The 10,257-nt window shown below is 50.8% G+C and overlaps 6 protein-coding genes across 6 annotated transcripts, besides 8 other annotated features; 5 read left to right on the forward strand and 1 right to left on the reverse strand.

Moving 5' to 3' along the window:
* The first annotated feature begins 78 nt into the window (after positions 1–78).
* Positions 79–111: a microsatellite.
* Positions 112–493: 382 nt separating this feature from the next.
* Positions 494–543: a microsatellite.
* Positions 521–582: a microsatellite.
* Positions 583–633: 51 nt separating this feature from the next.
* Positions 634–2,661, forward strand: TraAM80_08818 (putative kinesin; the record flags this gene model as incomplete). Its single annotated transcript, XM_029385544.1, has 1 exon — positions 634–2,661. The coding sequence occupies one exon, from the start codon at positions 634–636 to the stop codon at positions 2,659–2,661; it is 2,028 nt and encodes a 675-aa protein (XP_029234626.1).
* Positions 2,662–3,321: 660 nt separating this feature from the next.
* Positions 3,322–3,344: a microsatellite.
* Positions 3,345–3,376: 32 nt separating this feature from the next.
* TraAM80_08819 (uncharacterized protein) lies at positions 3,377–4,861 on the forward strand (the record flags this gene model as incomplete). Its single annotated transcript, XM_029385545.1, has 1 exon — positions 3,377–4,861. One exon carries the CDS (start codon positions 3,377–3,379, stop codon positions 4,859–4,861), a length of 1,485 nt encoding a protein of 494 aa, XP_029234627.1.
* Positions 4,862–5,082: 221 nt separating this feature from the next.
* Positions 5,083–5,109: a microsatellite.
* A 123-nt stretch (positions 5,110–5,232) lies between these two features.
* On the forward strand, positions 5,233–6,186 carry TraAM80_08820 (putative ADP-ribosylation factor GTPase activating protein; the record flags this gene model as incomplete). The annotated part of the gene is made up of 1 exon (XM_029385546.1): positions 5,233–6,186. The coding sequence occupies one exon, from the start codon at positions 5,233–5,235 to the stop codon at positions 6,184–6,186; it is 954 nt and encodes a 317-aa protein (XP_029234628.1).
* A 246-nt stretch (positions 6,187–6,432) lies between these two features.
* Positions 6,433–6,466: a microsatellite.
* Positions 6,467–6,577: 111 nt separating this feature from the next.
* Positions 6,578–7,849, forward strand: TraAM80_08821 (uncharacterized protein; the record flags this gene model as incomplete). The annotated part of the gene is made up of 1 exon (XM_029385547.1): positions 6,578–7,849. The coding sequence occupies one exon, from the start codon at positions 6,578–6,580 to the stop codon at positions 7,847–7,849; it is 1,272 nt and encodes a 423-aa protein (XP_029234629.1).
* A 182-nt stretch (positions 7,850–8,031) lies between these two features.
* Positions 8,032–8,056: a microsatellite.
* A 396-nt stretch (positions 8,057–8,452) lies between these two features.
* Positions 8,453–8,479: a microsatellite.
* A 208-nt stretch (positions 8,480–8,687) lies between these two features.
* TraAM80_08822 (uncharacterized protein) lies at positions 8,688–9,095 on the forward strand (the record flags this gene model as incomplete). Its single annotated transcript, XM_029385548.1, has 1 exon — positions 8,688–9,095. One exon carries the CDS (start codon positions 8,688–8,690, stop codon positions 9,093–9,095), a length of 408 nt encoding a protein of 135 aa, XP_029234630.1.
* Positions 9,096–9,160: 65 nt separating this feature from the next.
* On the reverse strand, positions 9,161–9,874 carry TraAM80_08823 (uncharacterized protein; the record flags this gene model as incomplete). Its single annotated transcript, XM_029385549.1, has 1 exon — positions 9,161–9,874. One exon carries the CDS (start codon positions 9,872–9,874, stop codon positions 9,161–9,163), a length of 714 nt encoding a protein of 237 aa, XP_029234631.1.
* Positions 9,875–10,257: the final 383 nt, after the last annotated feature.

The following is a 10,257-nucleotide window of genomic DNA, read 5'->3' on the forward strand; positions in this document are numbered from 1 at the left end:
AGAGAGGGGGGGGGGAGGGGGAAGAAAAAAGAATTCGATAAAAATTTGTTTGGTTAAACTGCACTAGCGCCGTTTGCTTGTTGTTTTGTCTCTCTGTGTGTGTGTGTGTGTATTTTTTTTTTTTTTTAGTATTAACTGCCAATGCTGGTGGGTTAAGCGCGACTTCTGAAGAAGACAATCGAAGGAGGTTCTGAATTCGTCCGGGACTTACTTGCGAAAGGACGGGATTTGTACAAAATATTGTGAGGTATATTCATTTAGCAAGGTTGTGTACGCATATGTTTTTTAAATGGAAGGTTAAGGAGGAGGAGAAATGTTTGAAATGCGAAAATAAGATTGTACACCGATTGGTACAGTCCTTTTGTTTTTTCTTTTTAAAAAAGAAAAGAAAATAAAAAAGGAACTCTGGTGGGAGTTTAAGGCACAGTCTGCATGTAGCGTCGGCTTTGCGCCAGAAGATCATTTTGCCTCTATGTCTACTATCTATACCGTGTATATATGTATGGTATGTATACACACATATATATATATATATATATATATTTGATGCGTATTGACATTTTTTTATTTATTTTTATTTTTGCAGTTGGTGCTTCACCGCCGAAAGGAAAAGACAATAGATTGTACGTCAGCATGGAGGGGAATAAAAGGGTGGCGGTCGCCGTGCGTGTTCGTCCCATTTTGCGGGAAGGCACGAGTTATACGCACATGCAGGAAAAGTTTGAGCTTGAGGCTGTGCAGCGCACGGGGGACACATCACTCAAAGTTCAGCTTCAGCGAGAGGGCGAGCCTACGCGCAGCAGCTCGTTCACCTTTGATCACATCTTTGATCAGGAAAGTACCCAGCTGGAGGTTTACGAGGAATCCGTCGTGGACCTCGTTGAGGCTGCCCTGTCAGGTGCGAATGTCACTATACTTGCCTACGGCCAAACGGGTTCTGGAAAGACGTACACGGTGCTGGGCGACGTGAAACCCAACCCGCTCGAGAATGACCTTCTTACGTACGATAGTGGTCTCTTCCTGCGTATTTTAAGTGACTTGACGGAGTACAAGGCCCGACAGGCAAAGAAGGGCTTCCACGTTGTCATTGGGCTTAGTTGTGTGGAGATATACAACGAAAGTATTCGTGATTTGTTTGGCGGAGGCCCAGGGACACCGCCGCCTCCGCTGAAGGCGGTTATGATTGGAGATGAGGTGCTTCTCCCCTCGCTTATCACGAAGGAGGTGACCTCACTGCAGGCAGTCTTCAATGAGATTCAGCTTGCCATCTCGCGTCGCAAGAGTCGTTCCACAGATAGCAACTCCACATCCAGCAGGAGCCACTGCCTGTTCCTTATTGATATTTTGCAGCGGGCCGCCACAGCCTCCGCTCCGTCACTGTCATTGCTTGAGCGAAAGAATAATACCAAAGAAAAGGAGGGTAAACGGGCGGTGTGCGATGGCAGTGGTGCAGGGGAGATGCCGTTTGACGGCATGACATACCGTATTAATGGTCAGCGGGAGCTTGTTTTTGGCAGCAAAATCATGCTAGCAGACCTGGCTGGCAGTGAAAAGATTGCAAAGAGCGGGGTCTCTGGAGAGGGGCTTGCGGAGGCCACCTCCATCAACAGCAGCCTTACGGCATTGGGGAACGTCGTACATAGTCTTTACGAGGGCGGCTACGTCAGCTACCGCACCTCCAATCTAACACGTCTGCTGAAGCCGACGTTCAGTCAGCAAAACTCGCGGGTTCTGCTCCTGTCGCAGGTTTCCCCGACGCAACTAACATTTGATGAAACCATCAGTACACTGCACTTCGCCAACAAGGTCAAGGCCATGAAGGTGACAACAACAACAGGCGCTGAAGCTGAACGACTCCTTTTTGATTACCTGGAGACAGAAAAAGCGTACGACACGCTGTTGGCGGATCTTCACATTTTTGAAACCGAAGCTGAGGCAAAGAGTGCCGTCATCCGGAGGAAGTGCAGGCAGAATGAGGGCTTGTACTATAGCACTCTCGCCAGGGCAAAGACAAAGACCAGTTTGAAGGATCAACGATCCTTCATTGAGAGCACGGGTGCTCTTCGTTTTGCTGCTGAAGAGCACAACGTAATAGTGCGGCGGCGGCAGCAGGAGGAGCTGCATCAAGATGAGGAACTAGAGAAAATGACACATGAAGCCGCCAGGGAGAGAGTTGTGGAATACACCAATCTCGTGGCGGAGATGAGGGAGTCCATAGCCAAGGAAAAGGCTGTTTCCCAACGCCTCCTTCTTCAGGCATTTCAAGTGGTCTCGGCAGGAGAAGCCTCTGTCATCCAGACGAAAGAAGCTGCGACGTTTGCGGCGTTGGCAGCACGGTTTGCCGCTGAGCATATTGTCATGTGTAGGAAACGAATAGAAGAAATCGAAGGCGAACAAGAGGGGATCAGCAAAAAATTTAACGCGGTGCGCCTTTCTTCTATTGAGGTGCCTGAGATTGCGGACGACAACTTTAAATATGCCCAGGCATGTTGGGGCCACACTACGGCAAAGAAATTCTTCGCAAAGTGCATGGAGCTTCGGGAGATTCAAGCGCAGTACGCAATACTTCAGAAGGGCTGTTTTGCCCTGGAGGAGTGGAAGGTGAAGAATAAGGAGTTCATACAACGGGTGCAGGAACAGCTAGCACAGACTGTGGAGTAGCAGCGCTGGGGGTGGGAGACGATCGAACGGTGCTGCGGTACAAAGCCATCGTCCCCCCATTTCTCCTGAATGGGGAGCGCCGCAGCAGGCGTTTTTTTTTTTTTTCCCTTCTCCCCCAACCTGCAAACTAAAAAAAAAAAGGAGGAGGAAAAGACAGGCAAAAACAAACCAAGGCAAACTTATCCCGGCAATCAAGGACCGAAACCACAAGCATTGAGGAAAATAGCACGACGTAGACGACGGCCTTCAAGGAAAGGAAATAAAAGAAAATGGTAAAGCACAGGGATACATTCAATGATTATGGCGTGGTTTTGTGTGCTGTGGAGGGTGGGGAGAGGAGACGGGAAGGACGGAGTAAAATACATATATTTACTCCCTTCGTCTGGTGGACACTTTGCCATGTTTTTGCCAATTATTAATGCATTTTCTCAGAGGAAGGCAGAATGTGGTTCTCTCATTGCCTCTTTTTTTTTTTGGTTCTCTGTGGATTTCGGCCGCCGAAACGGATCATGAAACTGGGCAGACTGAACTGGCCGGTTTTGCTTTGAAGATGTTGGTCTGCATGGCTTGTAACTCTCTCCTCACACCTGCACTGCCCTTCGTCTGAGGGAATAGGGTGGATGTGGTTGAACCCAAATGACTGTTAACGCTTTTGCAGTCTTTTTTTTTTTTTGCTTTTTTTTCACTTGTTTTAAGCACCGAGCTGGTGCTGCACATGAAAAAGCTGAAGGATTTGCTTACCTTGACCGGTGTGGGAAATGACATATGTGAGTCGATCCCGGCCACTCACATATTCTCAGACAACGTGGTCTACATTGATTTGTACAGTGTGATGCGAGGCATCGTGGATGACGATGAGTGCGCGGCACCGGCGATTTGTCGGGATCTTAGCGCGAATATGTCGTGTTTTTTTGCTGGTGTTTTGAAAATGATGTCCCCACCGTTTTCTGTTAAGAAAATCGTTTTTGTTCATGAAGCGAGCGAGTCACTGGAGGCGACGCTGTTCAGCGTGGAGGTGTATCGGCAGGTAAAGGGTTTTGTGCGAGGAAGCAAGGGTCACTGCCTTCTTTACGTTGCTCAGGAGAGTGCACTGAGGGGGGCCGCTGCATTGATGTTGAGAGGTGGGGATGGGGATCGATCTGTGCTGTGCTCCAGCGACCCTTATGCCCCCTTTTTGGGTTACGATTGCGTTCGAAACTTGGAGAGGTGGTGTGAAGACTCAACTTGTTTGTTGGAGGTTATTGCGTCCTCGCGTCTTTCAGCGGCACTGGGCCTGAACGATTGTGCCTTGCTTCCCACCTTTACCGCTCTTCTGGATACTGCGCACGCTGCATTTTGCCCCATAGACGTAGGCCACGTGGTCTCCCGTCTCAATTACTGGGGTGGACTGCTTAGCCCGCAGCTTCTGGAAGAGATTGACTTTGCTAATGGGGACTCCAGCAGTGCACTTATGAAGGTATCCGTAACGCAGTGGGAGCTCTGTGGTGGACTAGATGTGATGCCTGCTGAGATTGACGTGCAGGTTGATGCTCCCCTACTCCCTCTTCTTCTTCGTCAGCAGTTTCGAAGTGTGGTTTACATGAAAGACAGACGTCTACATGAGTGTTTCTCTGGGGTGCGAAGATCTATTTTTTATGCCCTGATGCCGGGGAGGCTGATACGGGAGGTATACGACGACGGTAGCGAGCGCGTCGCGCAGATTCCGGAGTGTGATGAAGAACTATCGAAGGTTTACTCTCAGCCATTGGCAAGTACACCAACTCGGCTCCTGCAAGTCACGAGTCTAAGTGGAGAGGAGACTGCGATAACATCTGTGGAGTTGGACACTATCCGGCGGTTGTCGGTCGAGTTGCAGTTTAGCGCCATCGCACTTCTTTTGCTTCGTCGCATCTCTCGCTTCTCGGAAGACACGTGTTTACGTTTTTGCCGTGCTTTGACCTTCACGCAAGCCAAGGAAGCGGCGGCGCCGGACATGAGCAAGGCGTGTAGTGACTTTCAGGTTTGCTTAACGTACGTTACTTTGGTCAACGAGGTGCTTTGGCTTCCGCGGAAGCCACCTTGCTTGCCCGTTGGTCCTCTGGTGGACCTCGCCGCCCTGCTTGAACCCACGAAGATTTCATGTGGGTTGTCAGGGACGTCTGCTACAGAAGCGCAAAGATGTGAGAATTTTAATGCACTTAGGAGGCTGCTACGCTGTTGATTCTTTCATTTATTTATGACCCATTTCTTTTTTACATTTTCCACTTGCTGTCGCTGGACGCTCGTTCTCTTATCTTCACAAACCTGAACGGCACGGGCGGTGCATCCGTTTCACTTCCTTCACTTCTCTCTCGCCACGCGTGTGGCTGTTTCTCCTTTAGTGTCGAGCTTCAAGAGTGGAAAAACAGGGGAAAGAGGTCAGAAAGATCTCTGGCCACACGAATATATATATATATATATATATATATAGAACCACAGTCTTGGCCTCACCGTGCGTGAAGAACGTGGAGGCATCATCACCCTTGCCCAGCTCGTACGCTGGAAGGAGGGGAATAAGCCAACCCAGGAGAGGTAGCCGTAGCGCAAGCAATAATGGCCTTGAATGTACCCAAAGACTCTGAGGAGGCGAAAGCGCTGGTAGGATCTCTCCGACAGAACGCGGACAACAGAGTCTGTTTTGACTGTCCACAAAAGAACCCGAGTTGGTGCAGCGTCACCTACGGCATTTTCTTGTGTATGGACTGTTGTGGACGCCATCGTGGCATGGGTGTTCATATTTCATTTATGCGGTCGGCCGATCTGGACAGCTGGAGGCCGGAAGAGGCCCTTCGAATGGCACTTGGTGGAAACGCAGCAGCTCGGGATTTCTTCAAGCAACACGGATGTAATGATCCCAAGATGCGGTACAACGCTCCCGCAGCTCAACTGTACCGGAAGCGGCTTGACCGACGCATGGTGGAGTGCTTAGGGGGGAAGGTGGCAGAGCCACTTGCTGAAGAGGTTAAATCGGTGGTGGTAGGACTTCTCACAGAGAGTCGCAAAGATCCTGAGTTGACAACTGCCGGTAGCCCGGTGATGCAGGCTCCCGTCATTTCCATGACCCCCAAACCCGGAAAGAAACTGGGCACCACCAAGAAGAAAGGTTTTGGAGGCGCACAAAAGGTGGAGGGAAGCATCAAAGAAACCTCGGACCCAGTTCCTCATTCCCTGCTTCATGACGAGACAACGCCGACCGGTGTGGTTGATGCGGAGGCGAAGGCGTTCATCACTGATGCATCTCGTCCTGCGAACCCGGCGGATCGTTTTCGTGGATTGGGCAACCCCGCATTCCAAAAAGAGGCACCACCTGCGGACATGAGGAGCGGGCCGGATTTTGCAGGGTTGGGATCGCAACCGTACCAACCCCAAGCCGATCGTGCTGAGGGTGGAGGCCTGCAGGACACACTCTGGCAAGTGTCAGAGGCCTGGGATTCCCTTAAGGAGTCCGCAATTCGATCTCGCGAAGAGTGGGGCAATAAGGTGCGGGACTTCCTGGATGATCTCTAAGCGTGGCGATGGGGAGGAGGAAAGGGACATAGGGCGATGCCTGAGGTCAGTTTCTTCTTTGCTGGCTCCCAATGTTTATGCACAACCTCTGCATATGATGTGTGCGTATGTGTGTCTTCCGCCTTGTTTCTCTGATGGGCTGCTGATCATATAAAAAGTGATAAACCTACATTGGGAAACCAAACAAGGAAGCAGAAAGCAGACAGTGAAGTCTCTTCGAGCGCCAAGATCCTGATCGATCTGTGCATATATATTCTTTTATATATATATATATATATATTGCTTTTTCCTCTTGGCTCATTTCCTCTTTCTGCTTGTGGACGATGTATTTGTATACGCATGTGTACGCACGCATTCAAGTAGAAGGAGGAGGACGGCATCGCGGAGGGCGATGCAATGCATCAGAAGTGTGGCTGATTGCATCAGTGGCCCCTGCTCCGCTGTCATTAAGTTCCAGAAACAGTTTGTGGATGACGTCATCGTCAACGTGAAAAAGCAAAGGGAGGAACTGAGCCGTCACAATCACGAGCTTCAGAACCGACGGGTGCGGCTTCATCTTGATTACCTGGAGGAGGAGTATCTCTGCTGCGTGTGCGGCAAGCCGGGCGAGCAGCGGGACACAGACGACGCGGTGTCTGACGAATTCAGCATTGTTCACATGCCCAGCAAAGAGCGAATTGAAAAGGCCATCATTGTCTCGGGGCAGTTGAACCAGAACGGGGAGACTGAGGGCGATGATGGGTTTCGGGCGTTGGGGCCTCGGACTGACGCGCTGCTTGGGGTTCTTTTTACACCCACGGAGCAAAGTGCGAGCAGGATGGTGGCGAAGGTGCAGCATTGCATTCTCAACCAGGAGGCCGCGCGACAGCAAAAACGGAAGTGGGCACACCGCGACAAGGGGCTTATGAAGATTGAGGAACCTGATATTGACATGTTTGAGCAGTTTTTCAGGCGGCCTGTTCACGGGTATCTTTGCTCAGATTGTCACACCTCGGCTAAGAGGAGGTTGGACACGCTGATAAATCAAATACAGACAATTCTGTTCAAAGGGAAAACCCCGTTTCTACGCCGTGGCTGCAGTACAGCCCAGACCCAGTGGCAGGAGGCAACGGCTTCTCGCAGCTGGCCTGCTTTGGCTGCCTTCCAGCCACACCCTGGGATGATGCGGGAAACGCATAATTACGCTACTCTCTCCGATGCAGCTATAACGCATCTAAGAGCGAATTTCCGCTGTGCTGTTTGTAAGCGGCGGCAGGCATCATTCTTTGTTCGGCAAAGCGCCACCTTTCTTTGTCAGTTTTGCTGTTCAAGAGACCGTTTTTACCGTGATAACGCGACCTGCATAAACGATGAGCCTATGCCAAAAGAAACTGCACACCTACTGGAAAGCCTGGCACTCTGCCAAGCAAAGGTGGGGGAAGGGAAAGAACACGACGCATGGGTCAGCGGCGGTGAAAGGCGTGGCGTTAGCCTTTTTCGGGAGCATAATACCCTTGACCTCTTTGCAGCCCAGTTGCCACCACATGCAGCTATCAGCGTGAAGCCAGCTCTTCCTCACGCCTCAGCTTCTTTGGATCGAAGGAGCGTCGCCGGAAACATGTCGGTTTCCCTTTTTGGCGGAAAGAAGTTTCTTCTGAATCTCCCGGAATCCGAGGTATTTTGAGAAAGCTGACCCCCCCCCCCCCCTTTTTTTAAAGGTTGTTCCCTTATGGTCTCGGCACGATTTCTTGACGTGCTTTGGGGTGTTTATGCCCGTTATACGCATTTTATTTTAATGCAAAAACTCGTACGTGCATATGTGTGCGTCCTAATTGCTTGTTACCTTTCCAGCTTGAGGTGCCTAGAGAGGTGGAGGAGGAGGGAGGGGGAGAGCCGGCACTGGAGAATGGCGCTTCGTTTTGTAACAACCGGGATTCCACACGTATGGCGTCGCCACTGGAATTCAGCCTTTACAACGGAAGACAAGAAAAAAAAACAAGGCCAGGGAATGCTCAACAAATTTCCTTTAGTACTGTCATTGGCACGATAGCTTTACACGGTGACACGCACACATACTCTTCCTTGCTGCTTCCTCTGCCTGTTTGCAGGGTAGTAGTGTGGAGGGAATAGTTCTTGCAGTGTTTGGGTTGACTGTGGGTGGTGACAGTGCCCACTTTTTTTTTTTTTTGTTCCTCTCACAATTGTCTTTCACTTCTCGCACGAACACACGCGGAAGGAAAGAAAACATACGCTATTCGCCACTTTGCACATTGAAATACTCTGCAGTCACCACACACACACACACACACACACAACCGTCGCGGCCTGAGCGGATCCACCGCACGGAGGAAAGCGAGAGAGAATGAGTGAGCAGCGACACATGCTCAAGATGTCCCGGCATCTGTTTTCTTATTTGGTGCTGCTGCTCCTCTGCGTGTTGTTGATATGCTGTGGCAGTGAAGCTGCGGGGAGTGCCCCAGGGACGGAGTTGAAGGAGCTTGAACTTTTCAAACTGGGGGAAGATGCGGTGTTCGCTGCTGGAAACGAGGGGGGAAATAAAAACGCGTTACAAAAGCGTTTCTTCATTTCAAGGCTATTCCCTCGTTGAGGCGGATGGTATGATGGTTGCGCTTGCTCTGGCTGCCTACAACGACTGCGGCGCGGTGTATGCTGACATTTGGGCAAAGTTGCAGCCATACAGAGACGGCAATAAGTTTGTACAAGACGCTACTCGGGAAGAAAGGCGGGAAACGTTGCGTGTGACCAAACTTTTTGAAGAAGAGGGCCGCGATAGCCGAGTGCTCAGCCCCAAGGCTGTGGTGAAGGAAAACAAAAATATTTCTTATTGCGTCAAGCAGCACCTTGACCGACACCACCTCGAACTCTTTGCTGCGTGGGTTCCACAGGCATTTTGGGTTGGTTGGTGGTGAGGTTCAGAAGACTGCGGGGAAGGATGGGAAACAAGTCTCATGGAGGAAGATCAGCTTTCCGAAGTCTACGCATGACGCGCCGATGCAGTAGCATTCGTAGGAGGGGCTGGAAGCTGTTGCTGGGCCCAGAGGCACTGTAGTTGGGGGGCAGTGCGATTGTCTTTCCTATTGTGGCAACAAAACACCTTCACAAAGGAGGAATGAGGCGTGTCTGCACCGTCATCTACACTGAGAGCGATGACAGGAGTCGGAAATTGACTGAGCAAGCTGCGATTTCCAATGACTGCGCCTTCGCCACGCTTCTCGAGTGTGAGGGGAAACTCCTCATGGTCACTGTAATCTCTTCTTCCACGTGGCGGCGCAGGGTGTACGAATCCGCTGACAATGGGAAGATATAGACAGAGGCTACCGGGCCCCTCCCCCCTCTGCTGAAAGACGCATACACATTGCCGGACCTCTACGGTTTTGTGGGGCTCTTGACAGCAACCATTGAAGAGAGGACTGTGCTGCTGTGCACCCACGTGATGCTTGATAGTACACAAGAAGGGACCAGTCCATTCAGCGATAGTTGCAGCGCAATTCACCTCTGGCTCTCTGATGGGGCTAATATCTATGATGTTGGACCAATCTCTGCTGATGATGCGAGGATTCCCTCTATTAGCTCGTTGTTGTACGCAAAAGATAGGTTGTTTGCCCTTTACTCGAAGAAAAGTGAGCGTGCAATGCTGCAGAGTTGCGTTTTTTACGCTCCTCACAGAGCAGCTGAAGCTCAAGACCATGATGAGTAAATTGAAAGAGGTGAATAGCAAGGTTTGAACGCTTTGCGACTCCACCACCACTGCCTGCGTCGGTCCTGTGCCAACGGCTGGGCTAGTTTTTTTTGTCTAAGAATGCGAACACTACTCACTGGAATGACGAGTAGCTTGGGGTCAGCGCCATGGTGTCTACGGGAACGACGACGAAGGTTGAGAATGGCTTCCAGTTGGCAGGGCGCGGCACACGGATTGTGTGGCCAATGTTCAGGCAGGAGAATAATCCAGTGCGGAGTTATGTGGGTGAGGAGCTGACGCTTGTGGCGACGGTGACCATCAGCAAAGTTCCAACGGGCCTCACTTCGTTGCTGGGCGTGATCATGATGGGCCTCACCGGAGATCGTCTGGGG

The sequence above is a fragment of the Trypanosoma rangeli genome (assembly GCF_003719475.1).
Source record: "Trypanosoma rangeli strain AM80 chromosome Unknown Tra_15.4_contig_00468, whole genome shotgun sequence".
Taxonomy (NCBI): Eukaryota; Euglenozoa; class Kinetoplastea; order Trypanosomatida; family Trypanosomatidae; genus Trypanosoma; species Trypanosoma rangeli.